Raw genomic sequence first — 21,804 nt, 5'->3', positions numbered from 1 at the left:
AGTCCACAAAGAATTCAAAATGTCAACAAGACCATACAACGCATGTATCCAACACAAACAATACAAGCAAAGATGATATTACAACTCCTAGGCATGATGTCTTCATGCATAGCCATTGTCTCGAACGCAAGACTACACATGAGGCCCTTACAACAGTGCCTAGCATCACAATGGTCACAAGCACAGGGTCACCTTCTAGATCTGGTGTTAATAGACCGCCAAACTTACCTCTCGCTTCTATGGTGGAACAGTATAAATTTAAACAAAGGGCGGCCATTCCAAGACCCAGTGCCACAATGCGTAATAACAGATGCTTCCATGACAGGGTGGGGAGCACACCTCGATCAACACAGCATACAAGGACAATGGAACGTACATCAAACAAAACTGCATATAAATCACCTAGAAATGCTAGCAGTTTTTCAAGCATTAAGGGCTTTCCAACCAATTATAACTCACAAATACATTCTTGTCAAAACAGACAACATGACAACAATGTATTATCTAAACAAACAGGGGGGGACACACAACGCAGTTGAGCCTTCTAGCACAGAAGATATGGCGATGGGCAATTCACAACCACATTTGCCTAATAGCGCAGTTTATTCCAGGGATCCAGAATCAACTTGCAGACAATCTCTCTCGAGATCACCAACAGGTCCACGAATGGGAAATTCACCCCCAAATTCTAAACACTTACTTCAGACTCTGGGGAACACCTCAAATAGACTTGTTTGCAACAAGAGAGAACGCAAAATGCCAAAACTTCGCATCCAGATACCCACACAGGCAGTCCCAAGGCAATGCCATATGGATGAACTGGTCAGGGATATTTGCCTACGCTTTTCCTCCTCTCCCTCTCCTTCCTTATCTGGTAAACAAATTGAGTCAAAACAAACTCAAACTCATTTTAATAGCACCAACTTGGGCAAGGCAACCCTGGTACACAACACTGCTAGACCTATCAGTAGTACCCCACATCAAATTGCCCAACAGGCCGGATCTGTTAACACAACACAACCAACAGATCAGACATCCAGATCCAGCATCACTGAATCTAGCAATCTGGCTCCTGAAATCCTAGAATTCGGACACTTGCAACTTACTCAAGAATGTATGGACGTCATAAAGCAAGCCAGAAGGCCGTCCACTAGGCACTGCTATGCAAGTAAATGGAAGAGGTTTGTCTGCTACTGCCATCATAATCAGATCCAACCTTTACACGCAACTCCAAAGGACGTAGTGGGTTACTTGCTTCACTTACAAAAATCTAACCTAGCCTTCTCTTCCATTAAAATACACCTTGCGGCAATATCTGCATACCTGCAGACTACCTATTCAACTTCCTATATAGGATACCAGTCATTAAAGCATTCATGGAAGGCCTTAAAAGAATTATACCACCAAGAACACCACCTGTTCCTTCATGGAACTTAAATGTTGTCTTAACAAGACTCATGGGTCCACCTTTTGAACCCATGCACTCTTGCGAAATACAGTTCCTAACCTGGAAGGTTGCATTTCTCATCGCCATTACATCTCTAAGAAGAGTAAGCGAAATTCAGGCGTTTACAATACAAGAACCTTTTATACAACTACACAAAAATAAAGTCGTCCTAAGGACTAATCCAAAATTTTTACCAAAGGTTGTTTCACCGTTCCACCTAAATCAAACAGTGGAACTACCAGTGTTCTTCCCACAGCCAGATTCCGTAGCTGAGAGGGCACTACATACATTAGATGTCAAAAGAGCATTAATGTACTACATTGACAGAACGAAAAACATCAGAAAGACTAAACAACTATTTATTGCATTCCAAAAACCTCATGCAGGAAACCCAATATCAAAACAAGGTATAGCCAGATGGATAGTTAAATGCATCCAAATCTGCTACCTTAAAGCAAAACGACAACTGCCCATTACACCAAGGGCACACTCAACCAAAAAAAAAAAGGTGCTACCATGGCCTTTCTAGGAAACATCCCAATGCAAGAAATATGTAAGGCAGCCACATGGTCTACGCCACACACGTTCACCAAGCACTACTGTGTAGACGTGTTATCCGCACAGCAAGCCACAGTAGGTCAAGCCGTGTTAAGAACATTATTTCAAACCACTTCCATTCCTACAGGCTGAGCCACCGCTTTTGGGGAGATAACTGCTTACTAGTCTATGCAGAACATGTGTATCTACAGCGACAGATGCCATCGAACTGAAAATGTCACTTACCCAGTGTACATCTGTTCGTGGCATCAGTCGCTGGAGATTCACATGTGCCCACCCACCTCCCCGGGAGCCTGTAGCAGTTTGGAAGTTAGCTTCAACTTTGTACATTTGTATTTATATTATTTTAACCTTAAATAGGTACATACTTAGTCACTCCATTGCATGGGCACTATTACTACAACACAACTCCTACCTCACCCTCTGCGGGGAAAACAATCGAAGATGGAGTCGACGCCCATGCGCAATGGAGACAGAAGGAGGAGTCACTCGGTCCCGTGACTCGAAAGACTTCTTCGAAGAAAAACAACTTGTAACACTCCGACCCAACACCAGATGGCGAGCTATGCAGAACATGTGAATCTCCAGCGACTGATGCCACGAACAGATGTACACTGGGTAAGTGACATTTTCATTATCCATCATACACCTCTCAATAGGAGGAAACGGAAAGTCGTATACATATGTGCAAAGCATGTGCATCTAGAAAGGGTGGTGCTCTAAGAACCTATTTACTTGCATGTTCCCATACTTTTGTAGCTTGATACAACCAACCTTCCCACATCCTGGGTTGGTGGTTTAGTTTTCTTTTTTAAATTAAAAAAATAAACCGCTCCGGAAAAGAATCTGAAAAATGCTAATGAAGGGCAAACACTGGGACTTTGTGGGCCTGCACTTGATGTCATAGACTCTGCCAACGATTGATAATGTAAAGGTTAAAAACAAAAGTACTAATTCAGGGCTGTTCCAGACCCATCCACTGGATGGCGGAATAATGCAGTGTGTGACTTAGACTGCACAGCTTAGGTTACTTGTGTAACTTGTTATTTGATTAAATGTCCCTCTTGAAACTAACAATTAGAATGAGGTATCTTGCAACACCTTTTGATATAAATTTTCCTCTGTTCACCCTGCCTCACTCTTTGAATTCTGAAGAATACAAATATACCTTCTTGGTGAGCACAATTATCCTTTCAACAGCATGCGTTGAGCTGAAGCTAACATCAAAAAGTGCTCGAGAGGGATTTAATATGACCAGCAGCTTAAATAACCATTACTTTTGAAAGGTAACAACATTTATTATCCAACCATGACTGGTTAGGAAAATCAGTGTACGTCAAGAAATAATTTGGGCATATATGTCAAAAGGACCTTACCCAGAAGAAGTGTAGCCGAGTGGCATGCTCCTATAGTTTAATAGGGATGGTACTGTTAATCTTCTGAACAGTTTCCTTAGGGCTGTCTAGAAAATTGCGATAAATAGTTCCTTTGCCAGTGGAAATTTTGCTAAACGATGTTATCAGTGCAAAATGTTCTCTAGTTCAACATTTACAAAGCTGCAGCTTTATAACAAACGTCCTCAATGGGGCAACCTATTCAGTAGAAATTGTTTGGTTTGTATATGAATTACCTAACGCTTAACCTCGTTCAAATTGAAACTACAGATACTTATTTCATGCCATTTAACAGTAGTGTAATACAAAATGGGCAAGACCAACTCTTACGTTTGGCATATGTTCAATGGCACATCTCGTGAGTTCTACTTTTTCCTTTTTGGTTTCACCATATTATTCCACTTCCTTTGGGGAGTAGATTTTTGGAGTTAAAATCTCCATTGTTGAGACCTACACACTATATATCTATGGATTTTGCACCACCTTCCTTCAGCATATTTGTTGACATTTCTCGACAGAAATGATCACAGCTCAGTGAAGTTTGTCGAGTGAATCTTACCATGATTTCAGGGCCACTGAATTGGTGACTACGGCACTTCTTGAGCAGCTTCTGTGCCAAAACTACACAATTTGTTTGTCATGTTTATTAAACCAGGTGCTAAGTATCTCCTGTAAAGTAACATCTTACCAACAGAACTCTGGCCCAAAGGATTAACCTCTTCGCTGCCAGTCCTTATCCCCCTCAGGTGCCAGGCACTTTTTTTGGCTATTTGGGGCTGTTCGTGCTTAGTCCCTCATAACCTTTTGTCCACATAAGCTAGACACGCCAAATTTGCGTCCTTTTTCCCCAACATTCTAGGGCAGTGGTTCCCAACCTGTGGTCTGCGAAGCATCCTCAGAGGGTCCGCGACTGCTAAGAAAACTAAATAATATTAACAGATTAGGTCCCCAGCTTTCATTAATGACTTTGTGTGGGGGGGGGGGGGTCCCTGGATTTCAGTAAAGATTCAGTGGGGGTTCCGGGCTCCAGTACTGATAAATTGGGGGTCCAAAGAAGGCAAAAGGTTGGGACCCACTGTTCTAGGGATTCTAGAGGTACCCAGAGTTTGTGGGTCCCCCCTAAAGGAGACCAAGACATTAGCCAAAATACAGTGAAAAATTCATTAAAAAAAAAAAATGGGAAAAAGGGTTGCAGAAGAAGGCGTTCAAGAACAGGCAGACTTGAATCAGCAAACCACATTTTCAACACAATTTTGGCATTTTACTGGGACATACCCCATTTTTACTATTTTTTTTGTGCTTTTAGCCTCCTTCCAGTTAATGACAGAAATGGGTGTGAAACCAATGCTGGATCCCAGAAAGCTAAACATTTCTGAAAAGTAGACAAAATTCTCAATTCAGCAAGGGGTCATTTGTGTAGATCCTGCAAGGTTTTCCTACAGAAAATAACAGCTGAAATAAAAAAAATATCGAAATTGAAGTGGAGAAAAACAGCCACTTTTCTCCACGTTTTACTCTAGCTTTTTCCTGCGATGTCAGGTTTTTGAAAGCAATATACCATTACGTCTGCTGGACTCTTCTGGTTGTGGGATTATATAGGGGCTTGTGGGTTCATCAAGAACCCTAGGTACCCAGAGCCAATAAATGAGTTGCACAAAGAGTGAAAAATAGCTATCAAGAAACCCTTTGTATTTCCAAAATGGGCACAAGATAAGGTGCTGAGAAGCAATGGTTATTTGCACATCTCTGAATTCTGGTGTCCCCATACCTGCATGTGAATTACAGGGTATTTCTCAAATAGATGTTGTAAGGAAATGCCTCCTTGGCATGGTTGCCCCCTGACTTTTTGCCTTTGCTGATGCTATGTTTACAATTGAAAGTGTGCTGAGGCCTGCTAACCAGGCCCCAGCACCAGTGTTCTTTCCCTAACCTGTACTTTTGTACCCACAATTGGCAGACCCTGGCATCCAGATAAGTCCCTTGTAACTGGTACTTCTAGTACCAAGGGCCCTGATGCCAAGGAAGGTCTCTAAGGGCTGCAGCATGTCTTATGCCACCCTGGAGACCTCTCACTCAGCACAGACACACTGCTTGCCAGCTTGTGTGTGCTAGTGAGGACAAAACGAGTAAGTCGACATGGCACTCCCCTCAGGGTGCCATGCCAGCCTCTCACTGCCTATGCAGTATAGGTAAGACACCCCTCTAGCAGGCCTTACAGCCCTAAGGCAGGGTGCACTATACCATAGGTGAGGGTACCAGTGCATGAGCATGGTACCCCTACAGTGTCTAAACAAAACCTTAGACATTGTAAGTGCAGGGTAGCCATAAGAGTATATGGTCTGGGAGTCTGTGAAACACGAACTCCACAGCACCATAATGGCTACACTGAAAACTGGGAAGTTTGGTATCAAACTTCTCAGCACAATAAATGCACACTGATGCCAGTGTACATTTTATTGTAAAACCCACCACAGAGGGCACCTTAGAGGTGCCCCCTGAAACCTATCCGACTATCTGTGTAGGCTGACTGGTCCCAGCAGCCTGCCACACTAGAGACATGTTGCTGGTCCCATGGGGAGAGTGCCTTTGTCACTCTGAGGCCCGTAACAAAGCCTGCTCTGGGTGGAGATGCTAACACCTCCCCCAGGCAGGAGCTGTAACACCTGGCGGTGAGCCTCAAAGGCTCACCCCTTTGTCACAGCCCAGCAGGGCACTCCAGCTTAGTGGAGTTGCCCGCCCCCTCCGGCCACGGCCCCCACTTTTGGCAGCAAGGCTGGAGGGAACAAAGAAAGCAACAAGGAGGAGTCACTGGCCAGTCAGGACAGCCCCTAAGGTGTCCTGAGCTGAGGTGACTCTGACTTTTAGAAATCCTCCATCTTGCAGATGGAGGATTCCCCCAATAGGGTTAGGATTGTGACCCCCTCCCCTTGGGAGGAGGCACAAAGAGGGTGTACCCACCCTCAGGGCTAGTAGCCATTGGCTACTAGCCCCCCAGACCTAAACACGCCCTTAAATTTAGTATTTAAGGGCTACCCTGAACCCTAGAAAATTAGATTCCTGCAACTACAAGAAGGACTGCCTAGCTGAAAACCCCTGCAGAGGAAGACCAGAAGACGACAACTGCCTTGGCTCCAGAAACTCACCGGCCTGTCTCCTGCCTTCCAAAGATCCTGCTCCAGCGACGCCTTCCAAAGGGACCAGCGACCTCGACATCCTCTGAGGACTGCCCCTGCTTCGAAAAGACAAGAAACTCCAGAGGACAGCGGACCTGCTCCAAGAAAAGCTGCAACTTTGTTTCCAGCAGCTTTAAAGAACCCTGCAAGCTCCCCGCAAGAAGCGTGAGACTTGCAACACTGCACCCAGCGACCCCGACTCGGCTGGTGGCGATCCAACACCTCAGGAGGGACCCCAGGACTACTCTAAGACTGTGAGTACAAAAACCTGTCCCCCCTGAGCCCCCACAGCGCCGCCTGCAGAGGGAATCCCGAGGCTTCCCCTGACCGCGACTCTTTGAATCCTAAGTCCCGACACCTGGGAGAGACCCTGCACCCGCAGCCCCCAGGACCTGAAGGACCGGACTTTCACTGGAGGAGTGACCCCCAGGAGTCCCTCTCCCTTGACCAAGTGGAGGTTTCCCCGAGGAACCCCCCCCCCTTGCCTGCCTGCAGCGCTGAAGAGATCCCTAGATCTCCCATTGACTTCCATTACAAACCCGACGCTTGTTTCTACACTGCACCCGGCCGCCCCCGCGCTGCTGAGGGTGAAATTTCTGTGTGGGCTTGTGTCCCCCCCGGTGCCCTACAAAACCCCCCTGGTCTGCCCTCCGAAGACGCGGGTACTTACCTGCAAGCAGACCGGAACCGGGGCACCCCCTTCTCTCCATTCTAGCCTATGTGTTTTGGGCACCACTTTGAACTCTGCACCTGACCGGCCCTGAGCTGCTGGTGTGGTGACTTTGGGGTTGCTCTGAACCCCCAACGGTGGGCTACCTTGGACCAAGAACTGAACCCTGTAAGTGTCTTACTTACCTGGTAAAACTAACCAAAACTTACCTCCCCTAGGAACTGTGAACTTTTAAAACCGCTATTTGTCAATAACTTGAAAAGTATACATGCAATTTTTATGATTTAAAGTTCCTAAAGTACTTACCTGCAATACCTTTCAAATGAGATATTACATGTAGAATTTGAACCTGTGGTTCTTAAAATAAACTAAGAAAAGAGATTTTTCTATACAAAAACCTATTGGCTGGATTTGTCTCTGAGTGTGTGTACCTCATTTATTGTCTATGTGTATGTACAACAAATGCTTAACACTACTCCTTGGATAAGCCTACAGCTCGACCACACTACCACAAAATAGAGCATTAGTATTATCTATTTTTACCACTATTTTACCTCTAAGGGGAACCCTTGGACTCTGTGCATGCTATTCCTTACTTTGAAATAGCACATACAGAGCCAACTTCCTACAGATGTCTTTTTTACATAGTTACATTTGGAAGGAAAAACATGTTGAGAAAGACAAAGGGCAATAACACTTGTTCTGCTATTCTGTGTTCTCGCGATAAATTGAATTGTAATAGTATTTATTATATAGCGCTTACTACCCCTGATGAGGCGTTGAAGCGCTTTTCGGCGAGTAGCACACTACTCCGGAACCAAAAAGGAATTAGTGGTGGATTAGTATAGGGAAATATGAGTACAGTTTTAGTATTAGGAGTTAATTTGAGCTGCGGATATGTGAGTTTGTTAGTTGGATTGACTGGAGTAATGGAGGGGTGGAGGAGGGAAGAATCCCGAAGTGTTAATTTGGGAGTTTATGGTAATAGGATTTAGGCTTGGGATGAGCAAAGGGGGGGATGAAAGAGAGAAGAGTCTGTGGGAAGGGTTAGGGAGATCATAGCAGGAGGGCTTTTGGATGAGTTTGAGCTGAGATAAATGAGGGAGAATTTAGTAGGGTTGTTTGGGAGATCATGGTAGTAAAGTGAGGTTTGGGTGAGTTAGATGTGGAAGAGGAGGGAAGAACGTAGGCAGGGTTATTTAGGAGATGAAAGTAGAATGGATTTGGGATGAGTCAACATGGGAAAGTAGGATAGATTGATAGAGACATGACATGGTGATGGGTAGACAGTGTGATATAAAATAAGAGCAGGTATTCATAAGTATCAAATATAACAATTTATCTAGGAGCTATGCAATGGACTATGAACATGTTAAGCATAGAATAACACACACATACATATTTCAACCATGAGTAAATATACATTAAACAGGTTTGAAGACCATGTGTAGTTTGACATAGTAGTGATACATATTTTCTAAAGAACTATATATAACTAGAATATACATATAATCAGATACAAATATTTATCAATATAGGCATATGCAGTCCATAGCTGTTTGAATATGGTGGTTATGAAGGAAAGAGACAACTCTTGAGTAGTTTTCTGAAGACAAGATAGTGAACTGTGGCTCTTATAGATGGGGGTAACAAATTCCATAGTTTGGCTGCTTGAACTGAGAAGGATGTACACCTATAGTCTTTTTCTTGTACAGTGGTGTTCTAAGGCCAGCATAACCTCAACAGGTAAACTGAGAATGCAGATCAGTGTAAATCTTTCTCTGCCCACAAAGTGAACAGGATTTGAAGAGATTTCACTCTGTCAGCCATGACAGTTGGTCAAAGAGCCAAAGTGTCTCCTTCCCCTCCCCCCCCCCCCCAAACCCATCCCCTGTTCCAAGCAAAAAAAATAAATCACAAAACCAAAAAAACTGTTTCACTAAAAACCACATGGTGCTGTAGAAGCAGGAAACAGTTCTTGATCAGTCCTAGGGTAGACCAAGAAAATAACAATTTTGAGAGTTCACTGAAAGGGTAGAGCAGAGCTCTGTCCGGAGACCCTCACACCTGAGATGCAGTAGAAATCTGAGCTACGATGGCCTCTTGAGGGAGGAGAAGGATAGCTGACTGGGGTTCAGGATGCTTCAAATGAGGTGGATATGCTTTTAAACTGTTCAGGCACTGTTGTCTGGTCTTTATTTTTGCCAGGGATTCCGAGCCTGATGACCGGGAAGGATTCAAACATGTGACTATATGAAAAATGCAATGTTAGAGAAGCAATACCTAGGATGTTATAGGAGCAATGTTAAGCTCAGGTTGACAGCATATCATTACATCACATGACAGTGTCCACTTTCATTTATCATGCAGCCACCCCTACTTAGACATTGTGACTGCACATTCATAAAGGCGAGTCCAATGTACATTGATAAGAAGGTATCAGACCGATCTCCCTTCAGTTTTTACCCCTCCATGCCATCACAGCAACCCAAACGGATCAGCTGCATCATTTCACAGACTTGCTTTATCCCTGTCAAGCAACACTTGATACTTCAGTTCCAGGGCAGTCTTGTACCTTGCTAAATCATTGTAGTCCACTTTGCTAAGTCTTATCCTAAGCTTCTTATGACTCTACGGTATCTAGTATGTCTTTCAACAAATTGGTCAATTGTGGCTCCCTCAGTTTCCACCAGCATAAAACAATGCACCTTTTCACCAAGATTACTCTTAGTGCTGTAAATGTAATCTGCATTTTCCACCTTTAAGGTTTAGGTATATTTCTAAAAAGCAGTTCTTTGGAATTATTCACCTGCTGGCCTGTTACTGGACACAGTTTAGCTAGAATGTGTCCAAATCCTCTGTAGTAACATGCAAGACCCTGCCACTTGCAAGACGCCTGTATTGTTCTAACAGTAATGGGCACCCACAGATTACTCTCTTCAGCAAGAGTGAGGTATGATATATGTAAGTAAATAAATTGATCTAGAACTGAGCTTTTCTTTAACTGTAGGCATTCTGTTCCCCAGAATGCCCAGAACATAGCTATCGCCCACTGATCTCTAGCTTTAAGCGACTCACCCCCTTATCGCTCCTGTACATGGAATATTTGGATGCAACCTTCTCTCCAGAGGCCAAGCTGAGCACCATCATTAGGGTCTGTTACTGCAGCCGCCTCGCTTGCACCACAACTGCATGCCCTCTGACATGAAAAATGGTACCTCACTTGCATGGGAAGGCCTACAGGCCAAGACACGAAACGCAACGTGGACACATGACATTTTTACATTTAAAACTGACGTGTTTTGTGGAAAGTACCTAGCTGTGGATTTTGATCTCTAGCTCAGCCGGAAAACATACCAAACCTGTGCATTTTTTTTTTAAACTAGACACCTAGGGGAATCTGGGGTGGGGTGACTTGTAGGCCCAAAAAAACACTTTGGTCACATTTCGGTGACAGAAAGTTGTGGAATCTGAGAAGAGCTACAAATTTCCTTCCACCCAGCATTCCCCCAAGTCTCCCGATAAAAATGGTACCTCACTTGTGTGGGAAAGCCTAGTGCTCGCGACAAGAAATGCCCCAAACACTATCTGGACACATCAAAATGATCAAATTCAAAATTACCTGTTTTTGTGGCGGGGGGGCACACCTGCAATTTTGGTCTTGGGCTCAGAAGCCATACAGGGAAACCTAAAAACCCAGACTTTTCTGAAAACTAGATACCCGAGGGAGTCCAGTGGATTTTTTTACATGGCAGTGTCCCAAAGTCCAAAAAGTGCAGCCCTCACCATTCCAAGTCGGACGATTTTGAGAGTTAGCCAAGCTCCCATGGCTCAAATGGAAAACCAAAACCCAAAATAATCAAATGTGATTTTGGTTGCCGTGGGATAAGATGTTTTAGTGTGCGGGGGGAGAGCTGAAAGACTGTTAGCCCCTTCAGTTGGGGTGGGGGCATAACCAGGCCCATACTGGTTGGTAGCCACCACCCCACAATTTTTTTATTTATTTACTGGCATCTAGTAGACTTTCTGCCCCATCAGGGTGTGGATCAGGGTAATTGCCCTATCTGTCCCAAGGGGGCAGATATGGCCAACAGGAACGTGCGACCCCGAAACAAAACACACACACACACACATATATATATATCCCTAGTGCTTAAGTGGTTTCTGCTACCCCAGGGGGCAGATTGGCCTAATAGAAATCTGCCTAAGAGGTCAGTCCACGTGTGTAAAATTGGTGCAAAAAAACAAACAAAAAAAAACGGGCCTAGTGGATTCTGCTCAACCTTGGGGGCAGATCAGCCTAATAAAAATAGGCCGATCTGTCCTGTGCATTTAAAAAAAAGAAGAAAAAAAAAATCCCTGATGCAAAGTGAGCATTTCTGCTGCCCGATCGCATTGCAGAAATGCTGAGACATGAAAGGAGAGGAAAAGCCTTTCCTCTCCTTTCAAGCCTCTCTCGCCCCTCCATGTGATCAGAGAAGTGCTCAAGTTATTGAATGTCTGATACTGTAGTGGGTGGAAGAAGAATGTGAATGTCACGCTGGCTAGTAGTGAAAGACGATCTGGCTAAAAGCCCCTCTAACTAAATCATAAATACGATATCTGCAAAAAATGAGTGTCTTAAACCAAGCCCAAAAACACTTCACTTGTAGGCACTAATGGAGTTCCTACTTTGAAGGTGCCCTAATTTCAAAGAAGTCTTCATGTTTACACTAGATGAACAAAGTCTTGACAATAGGGTCTCTTCCTCTACAGGCTCTGATCAAAATAGTAGTCCTAGGAAAGCAGTAACAAAAACCCAAAATGAATGCAAATGTGAGTTTGCCTAGAACCAGTTTTTCTTTAGGTGCTATATTTATTGGGAACTGTGCTGGCCAAACTTTAAATTGCCCTCTGGTTAAAGTAGCCGGGAAATTGGGTAAATCTATGCTGATACAGGAAAAACTTACTCTTCATTTTAATTTAAGCATGGTAAAATGATTACTAATTGAATTCACTTCTGTAAAACCACTCAGGTTGGTGGGTGAAATTATTCACTATGAGGGTAAAAGTTTGCCCTGTACTCAATTTGACTGTGAGGTCTTATCTTTCATTAACTGAAGATTTAGATCAGTACCAGAATAGGCAAAGGCTAAATCACAGGGCATTCTTATTTAGTATTATACTATACTCATATGATATTTGATTCAATAAATGGTTATGAAAAAAATAAGCTATCCTTGCGTAGAAAATCAATATGCTCCTTTGAGGAACAATCTCTAGATAAGTTTGTGACTTCAGTAGATCAGGTGCTTGTTTTCGAAAATATTTCAATCTCCCTGTACATTGACCATAGTTCAGCTCTTAGAGGAGCCAAAGCATTTTATGTTTATGTGATGGGTGCCCCTGCTTCATCTTGTTGATTTCCTATAACATACATAGCTACCAGATATATGTAATTTTAATGTTTTAATTATCAATGCTATATTTGTTACAAGTGACTTGAATCCAGGAGATCTAAATATTGAAGTTAGAATGTTTGATAAGATGACGACAAACTTTTCGAAGGTAGTCTGTTATTCTTCGTTTCCATTTGACTTGAAAAGGGAGCAGTGGAGTCAGCTGATGTAAGATGTACAGGATCACTTGCAGCCCAACAAATTTTCTAAGATTAAATGTGCATTTTTGGTAAATGATCCCGGAGCCATCTGTCGACCTAATCTACAAAGAAACTGCACTAAACTGATATTTAATTTCAAGCCACAAACTGCCTGTGTGATCATTTCTTTAGGAACTTAATTTGTGTGCGTGTGCAGAGAGATGGTCTCTTTAATAGGCTTGTAGCCAGCAAAGTAGCCCAAATTCAATTATTCAGTCTATTTCCTGAGCGATTAAAACTCAGGGAACTTCTAGGCACACCTAGTGTTGGGAATTATTGAAGCCTTTCAATACGGGCCCCTTTAACATTGGGCTACCTCTGTTCACTTCAGACTCCTCAATGCAAATTCGAATTGGCCAAATTAAAGTTGTTTTACCTACTGCTGAAGTAGAATTTAGGTACCTTTTTGTCTCATAACAAAAACACATTTTGAAGTTTTATTAAGTTATGACTTAGGAAAATTCATAAAGGGGCTCACTTCCAACAATTGACTCTGAATTTATATTTATTTAACCCGGTGTTAAACAACACTAGGCCAGTAGATCAAGTCAGCATATTAAGTAGCAGGAAGGACTTTGTTCTTTCTTTACCTGGGCTTTTAAAGAGGAGTAGGCTGGCACACACTGAATGTCCAGATGCTAGTTCATCCTTATAATGTGTAAATATATGCCATGATCCCAAGATGGAGACCTGAACGAAAGTACAACTGTTTGTTTAAGATATGTCCAAAGACTTGAGAGGTTAGCCAGTCCATGAGTGCAGACACACCCTGGCAGTCAGAGGGATTAATCTAAGTGTACAGGGAAAGTCAACCAAGTATGAAAAAAGCAGAAGTGCCAGGAAGCACCAGTAGTAGATTGACCTTTACCCTGTTTTCTATAGTCATTCGGCAACACTAGGCATCACCTGGGGAGCTATCCCACTTCTTCAATGTTAGTTATTGAGGTCATGATCACAATATAATTTAGCAGTTAACAGAAATAACATGATCACACCATGTGCACCTTTTTTGGAGTCTCACCTGCTGCTAGCCTCTGGGTATCCTGGTACCTTGCAGCAGGGTTGAGTTGAATGTGCTTTTTTACAGTGATTTAGCAAGCCAGTTTCCTTGCCCTAATTTTTTGGGGGTTATTTCTTCTCCTTTAAGGCATATCCTGGTGCAGTGCTTGGGTTTCAAGCCATGCACAAATATTTAATAGTAATCTACATTTCTTGTGCTAGTTTTTTCCATGCACATTTGTGTAAGCTCTTCAGTATCCTGGCAGTCTCAGAATAATCATATGAAGTAGATGTTAAGCAACTGAAGTTTTTCCTTTGTTTTTTTTATTTATTTAAATGGTTTAATTGGTAACAGGTTACAGTATTGTCAGCTTCCTAGTCAACAAAAAAGTGACACACCCTACTCATGTGCCCTATATCCCACTATAAACTCTCTCGCTGCTCAAAAACTGCACATACTAGTAGCATTCAGAAAAGAATAGGCACAGGTTGAGCAGTCTTTATTCATTTTCCACATGCCACATAGAACCTGGATTCTTTTGCTGACGGGCCCGGTTGATGTATGTGGACTGAAAGCCAGAGTCCTGGGGTCCCAGGGCAAGTTTTTCAATTTTATTATTATAAAAGGTCATGCTAGTCCTACAGTCCTGGAGGCCAAGAAATGAGTGACTTAAATCAAGTCCTATGGTAGCTCCTGCTGCTTAGATGTGAGTGATGTGTATATATCCCATTGACCGCTCCAGAGAACAACCCTCTCCCTTCCATCATTAACATCTGTGGGTCCCAATAGCCACAGATAATTGGATTCTGTCAGTTGTGAAGAACTGTGCTGTGCAGCGGCTACGTATCCTCTGTTCAGTTTCTTAGTTGCCCCATATCACAAGGACATCCTCGGAAGGTAAACTTTTTAAGAGTGATGAAGCCTTTACCACATAGTGAGGGGTAGTGATAGCCCATACTGTTTCTTTGTAAGTAAAATTGGAGACTGTATTTCAATATCTGTAAAATAGCTCCTTTCCCTGAAAATGTGAAGACTGATTTTCGCTTGGAAGCAGTCTTTTGTCCCAATTGACTAGTATTCTCTCTTCATTATACCACTTAAGATATAATACAGGAAATACTGCCATTTCACACTAGGAAACCAATGCTGCCTTGCAAAGCATTGTCCTGTTAAATTTCTGGTTGTAGTTGTGACAGCAGGAGAGTTTATAGATCTAGCTAGATAGCTGTCTCAACCGGCAATATCAAAGCAGGATACAGAGTGTTTTATTGCTCAGGCACTCAAATTCCTAAATGTGCTTACGTTCAGTGAACCACCCTAAATCCTACTAGCTTCTGAGGAGATTCAGTTCATGTAGTGATGCTGGGCTTAAGATTCTTGAATTCCTTCTCTCCTTTATGCAAATTAACTGTGTGACTGAGACAGTGACGGTATGTTGGCTCTTGAGACTTGAGCCCAGGCAGTCTCCATAGTGGTAGCCTTTCATATCAGTCTGGATTTGTTTTGTTCAGATCTGTCCCTCTGAACATAAACGCATTATCTTAGATTTCCATCTTCATTGCAGTGAAAGACTTCATACTAGTGGTCTGATCTAGAGATGTTTTGCGCCTGGACAGTGAGAAACATTTGCAGCCTTTCAACTTCACAACCCTCAAGTCTACTTGGACTGGCTTGAAGAGTTCTCTTACCAACACTGTTGGAATTGGATACATCTGATGGAACTCCTGCACTTGTTCATGCCTTCAGTTGATGGACTAATTGTTTGATTTTAGTTTTTCTTGGTGTGACAGAAAATACATGTCATTCTTTCTAGTCTGTTCATTGAAGTGGCTGGTGTCTCCTTTCTTTGCTCTATTAGTTTTTTCATTCCTCTTGGTTCTGTACACTTTATCTGCCTAAGGGACATTACGCCAATGGAAAGTATGCTGTAAACCCCCAAAATCTATAGGATAATTTAAACTAGTTTGAGATTTAAACCGTTACCTATTGGTAAGTGAGAAAATGAGTTTTCAATGATCTTGAAGGCTAGCAGGTCCTCCCCCTTATGAGTTTCTTTTCAGAGTCTCAAGGGTAGCATATTGCATAGTCTAGGAAGCTCAAAGTGTTGTCTTTGAGTGGTTTTCAACTTGCTCTTCTCCTAGGATCTGTTATCTTTGTTAATTCTACAGTAATTGTTCTGCCCTTTCGATATTCTTTAATCTCTTAGTAGCTCCTAGATGGGTGCTTTATTTGTACTGGATATGATAGTCGGAGTGACAGCTAGTATATCACTCTGGTTTCTAGCTTGTTGTCAGGTACTACTTTAGTATTTCATGTCATGAAATAACAAAGTGGGATTATTTCTAACTGTTCCCTGTCCCGGTAAAAGTGTTGTTCCCATCTCTTTTGAGTGCGTTTGATTAAGAAAAGTGCTCTACTGTAAATGCATTGGTGTAAATGCTAGGATAAGAATATGTGGGACTAGAGTAACAAATGTTATTAGCATTTAAACTGGGCATTTATTATTGTGGGTATTTTTAATTTGACTGGTGGTTCCAAGTTACCAGCTGCATTTGGGTTGAATAGCTTGACCGTGTACCCTCATTACATGGTAACTTCATTTTACTTTTGACTTAATATGTTAAATGGTTCTGTTTAAAGTATGTCCAAATCTATTACGATTGCTGTTGCACACTAGCTTGTAGATGTCGGTTGTAGTTTCTCACTTTTCCTTTTTATTTGCAGGTATCTCAAGTACCTAACTAAGAAGTATCTGAAGAAAAATAATCTGCGGGATTGGTTACGTGTTGTTGCAAACAGCAAGGAAAGCTACGAGCTGAGATACTTCCAAATTAATCAGGATGAAGAGGAGGAGGAAGATGAGGATTAAAAAAACAAAAAACATTGGACCATTTTTGTATATTAATTTCCTGAAATAAAATTAGTGGAAAGAAAATTTTGGTTTTATTAATTTACCAGTATTCTATTGTGTCTAAATCCATTATTTCTCTGTAAAATCCTTTTATCCATTGTACATACCTGCCTTTGTTAGGAAGGACGTTAACAATCCTAAAGTACATTGCCTCTAAGGGCAATCCATCCAGATCCATGTAGAACACGATACTCAAACCTGTGAGTGAAGAATCTTTTTATGGGCTGGCAGGAGGTTGTTGAGTCAATTAATTCCTTGTCCGCAAGGTAAGGGTCACAATTTTGGTAATGGGGAAGGGAGGGAGCAAGTCGCATACAATTTGACAGCCAAATTATAGAAGGAAAATTAACAAACATGGTGGGTTTTCGATGTGCTCAGCAGATTGATACTATATTCCATTGCCTAATTTTTATTTTTTTGTTTAAATAAGCAAAATCCTGCACACTTTGTATCAAGCCAACTCACACAACAAAGAAGACATTTTATTACTGAAACAGAAAATGTATATCGGAGCCACACAGCAGTTACATGGGTGTGGGGTTCCTTAATGTAGGTGAGCTCATTAAGAACACTTCTTTCAGCTCCATGTAGAGTAGCCATGTGCTCTTGAATTATTGTTGCAATGAGTAAATGCCATGATATATTGGGATTATTCACCTGAAGAAAGTTTGGGTCATCCAACTGTTTGGGAATATGTTACACTCGCCCTGTTGAAATGTTGGCTTGATCAAAAGTAGGATTCCAGGTTGGACTTGTACAGGCAATACCTCGGGTGGTATGAACACTGGTCTAATAATGGCAGACAGCTTTGTCCACATAGTAATACAAGAATTTGGCACATTAATGTTTTGTAAAGAAAACAGCATCTTTTGAAGCATGGATTTTTTATGGATTCACAATGTTATGCATTATTACGACATCTAGTGGTTAGGTCCAGAATTTTCCAACTTAAGTTATTTAGTCCTTTCTTTATTTTTAGTTTTTGTTGTTTGGTGCTGATGGATTGTTGCATTTGGTGCTTCCTATGGCACACTATCTCTTCCTCTGGAAGCTCCCACTATTAGTCGCCATCTTCAGGTTGTTTTTTTTCTTTTTTTCTTTTTTTCCACCATTGGGTCTGGAAGCCTATTGCAGGAGCCCAAACACAAGGAACGGGGTTTTTGGGACAAAATTCCTGAAAAATGCCAAAGTTCATCAGAGTTGTTTCCATTACCAAAAGAGGTAAGGGAGGAGTATTTGAAGAAAAGGGAGGCTTTTTGAAATACTCTTGAGAATGCCTGTTCAGGGTTCCCTGAAGGGCATAAATGGAGAAGACACTCTTCCAGTTTTGTGACTACTGCCACCACAAGTTCTCCCAGAAGGACAAGCACCTGGTCTGCAACCTGTCTTCTCGTCGACCGCAGAAGCAAGGACTGTAACTCCTGCTTGGTCTTCACATCAAAGACTCTTAAGGGTGAGTGAGAGAGATGGAGGTGGGACCATCACAGCATGCAGAGCTAGCAGACAACACCATCCCTAAGGGACCTAGGCCTCTTCAGGGAAGCGGATGACAATGTGGCTGAGGATGCAGAGGGAGAGATGTCAGACGCCGAATGGAAGATCGTCTGTTAAATGTCAAAGAAACTAGAGGGTAAGTGAGCCATCTGTCTTAAAAAAAAAAAAAAAAAAAAAAAACAGTAGGAGCCACATAAATCTGACTTGGAAAGGTGTCAAGGGGAGAGTTTCTGTCAAATATGTCACCAACTATACAGGCATGTCCCGACAAAACAAGCCCCTCTGTCTCCTCAAAGGAGATTCTGCAGGAGGACTTGGCAAATCAGGATGCCCAAAGAGAGTTGAGGAAAAGCTGCTTATGCATCAAAAACGTCAGGCCGCGAGCGGAACAACAAACCTCAATGTCTTTGAAGAACTCATCGACTCCGAAGAGGAAGACACCAAGTCTTGATCCCGAAGAGAAGGCAGCAGAGAGCGGAAGTGAAGCGGTCTTGGACCTGAAATGGCCACCCTCATTCAGAAAGAAGGGATTTTGATGAATGCATACAGACTCTCCAGAAGAAGGGGTGGACAGTTCACACCCCCTCCCCCGAGGCCCTCACCCCCTGGTTATATATATGCATGTATAACCAAGTCATTAACATGCAGCTGAGATGTATGGAGTACACCTGGAGAAAGAGAAACGTCAATCCTGCTTTCTTCTGGAAATGCTAATGCCTATGCAAACCAGGAACCAGTTTCTACCTATGCTCCCTAGTGTCCTGGACCAGGGAAGAGAAGCCTTTGAAGACCCTGCTACGTGTCGAGCTGTGACTCCGTGAGCAGAGAAAAATACAATCAATAATTAAAGGAACCAGCAAATCTAAAAGGAACAGTTTCTGCAGATTGTCATTGCGGCAACAGCAAGAAAAAAGGCTAATGTTGCATTAGAGGTAGAGCTGCCTCCAGAAAAAGAAAGCAAGAGAAAGGAGTTTATGGGGAGGAAGTTTGAGCAGAGCGCAGCCAACCAATGGTGCATAGCAAATTCAAATGCACTGCTGAATGGCCATGCACGTCGGCACTGGGAAGAAATTGGAGAGCTAATGAAGCACCTGCTAGAACAATACCAAAAAAAGGGTGGCACACTCCGTGGATAATGGCAAAAACATTGACAACACATTCTTAAAGTCTGCTTTCAATGCGGGGGATACATCTAGCTGGCAAGTGGTAATGGGAGTAACACTCAGAATTGCCATGGTTAAGAATGTTAGGATTCAAGCTTGCAGTACAGGGCAGCATCCTTAGCACCCCATTCAACGCTGTACAGTTTGGCTGTACGGTTGACGACTGACTCAACCAGTTAAGGTCAATGAAGCTGAGAAATCAATGGAAGCATTACAATTTTGGGGAGGAGAGCGCAGGGAAATAGCACTATCACGCAGGCTCACCAGGAGATGACGTTTCCAGAAAGTAACATGGCAAAATCAACAACAAAGTTGACTGCCTTTTCATGGAAGAAGCAAGGGAAGGGGTCAAAACCTCAAGGGAGGATCTACTCACACGTGACTGCAAATCAAGCAGACCTTTCACAGACACCTTCAGGGGAGAGGCACCATCAAGGAAAACTATTCCTATATGCAATACTTGTAGAGGCAGAATAAAAAATTTCGTTCAGGAGTGGAGGAAATATCAGACAACTAGATATTAAACTTCATCCTCATGGAGGTGGAATAATTGTTGGGGGGGGTGGGGGGCAATAGAGTGGGTTCTGAGCAGAGGTCAGCAAAGGAAACTACTGAACTTACTTCCTAATTCCGAAAGTAGACTGCTCTCTGCGACCAAGTTTAGACCTCAGGTTCATAAACAAGATAATAAAAACCCCAAAATTCAAGATGCCAACCTCAATTACAAATAGATAACATGGCAACGGTAGAAGGACGCCTACTTGCACATCCGAATGAATGTGCAACACAAGAGATTCCTAATCTTTGTGGTAAACAAGATTCACTGCTGGTTATCAGCACTGACATTCAGGATAAAAAGCCCCAAAAGCGTTCAAGTGCCTAGCAGCAGCACACCCCAGGAAGCAAGACATACATGTTTATCCATACCTAGATGTCTGGCTTAGAAGAGCAAATTCTTACGAAAAATGCAAAGACATACAGAAGGTAATAGAAACCTTATTCTAAGTAGGGTTATCAATAAAAATAAATAAATTATCCCCATAACCAGAGCAGGAAAATATATTTTTTGGAGCAAGAATAAATTCAGGGGAAGGTGTTTCCCAATAAGAGGAAAACACAATTGAGATTTTCCTAGCCTTGGTGTCAAAAAGGCTAGATTTTATTAAAGACAAGGAGGTGAGTATTATGCCATTCTTTTCAAGCTTTATTTCAACAGCAGCGAAGAACTACAAATCCCAGAATCCCTGGGAAAGAAACTGCAAAACTACATCACAATGGGCTCACCAATCATACAACGAGCCCTATAATAACTATCTTGACTAAGAGCATCAAGCCCTCTTTTCTTGCGAGAGTCAGTCAACTAGGATAATCCGAGAAAAACCATAGTGAACCCTAAAGAGTCAAAAAGGCTGCCAGGAAATCCATGCAGAAAGCCCTGAGGAAAAGGTAACTCCTTGTGGAACTTGATGGTTGATGAGAAGGTCCGGAAGGAGGAGTTGATGGAATCTGGTCAGCCGGAAGCGCTGTTGTTGGTTGTGGCTGAGGTGACTAGAATAAAGAACAGGGAGGGTTACAGAGGTGGGATAATACTCGCCTCCTTGTCTTTAATAAAATCTAGCCTTTCTGACACCAAGGCTAGGAAAATCTAAATTTTATTACAAGACAGGAGGCTCATATTATGCTTGTTCAAAGCAAAGAAACAACAGTTTGCAAAGGATGATCAACAGGTTTACAATAAGTTCTAAGTATTCACGTTAGACCAATCTGCAGATCTAAGGATATCGCATAAACTAGCTCCAGCCAGGAAGGGCTTAGAAGCTGTGGCTCCTCTAACAGAATGAGCCCCATAAATATCGATAGGGACACCAGCTAAATTCATCAACCATTTAACCCAACGAGCTAAAGTGGGAGCTGAAACAGGTTTGTGGGGTTTTTGATAGGAAATCAGCAACTGAGATGAGGAAGGAACCCGGAGATCTGCAGTTCGTGAAACGTATGTTTTTAAGCAATTAGCAACACACAGTTTGGGTTGGGAGGGGAAAAAGGGATAAAGGACAGAAGACAAGTTAGTTTTAGTAGGTCTGGAGACATTAAAAGACATGCCGAAGGCGGAAAAATGAAAGGAAGAAACATCCAGAGCTTTTACATCTGAAACTTGTTTGATAGAGACAAGACAGAGAGCATAGTGATTTTGGCAGACAAGTATTTCAACGATAGGTTAGGATTATCGTGCCATGAAAGCAGGAGACGAAGGACAGTGTTCACATCCCACATAGAATTATACTTAGGGGCTGGGGGATTGGAAAAACGAATCCCTTTGAGCAGACGACAAACTAAGGGATGTTCTCCCACTGGT

The 21,804-nt window shown here is 42.5% G+C and overlaps 2 protein-coding genes across 2 annotated transcripts in view; one reads left to right on the top strand and one right to left on the bottom strand.

Moving 5' to 3' along the window:
• The window catches only part of LOC138302225 (proline-rich protein 36-like), a gene marked incomplete at its 3' end in the record, with an annotated part of 30,170 nt that extends 15,659 nt beyond the window's left edge, over nt 1-14,511 (bottom strand). The window contains exon 1 of the mRNA XM_069242550.1: nt 14,409-14,511. Within this exon, the coding sequence (XP_069098651.1) occupies nt 14,409-14,511 (103 nt within the window). The remainder of the gene's footprint in view (nt 1-14,408) is intronic.
• RPL22 (ribosomal protein L22) overlaps nt 1-16,815 on the top strand; it is a 74,849-nt gene extending 58,034 nt beyond the window's left edge. Inside the window, exon 4 of the mRNA XM_069240001.1 lies at nt 16,605-16,815. Coding sequence (XP_069096102.1) covers nt 16,605-16,749 — 145 coding nt within the window. The 3' untranslated portion in view covers nt 16,750-16,815. The remainder of the gene's footprint in view (nt 1-16,604) is intronic.
• The last annotated feature ends 4,989 nt before the right edge of the window (nt 16,816-21,804 follow it).

Source organism: Pleurodeles waltl, chromosome 6, assembly GCF_031143425.1.
Source record: "Pleurodeles waltl isolate 20211129_DDA chromosome 6, aPleWal1.hap1.20221129, whole genome shotgun sequence".
Taxonomy (NCBI): Eukaryota; Metazoa; Chordata; class Amphibia; order Caudata; family Salamandridae; genus Pleurodeles; species Pleurodeles waltl.
Note: the sequence above shows the minus strand (reverse complement) of the source record. Positions and strands in the feature narration are given on the sequence as shown.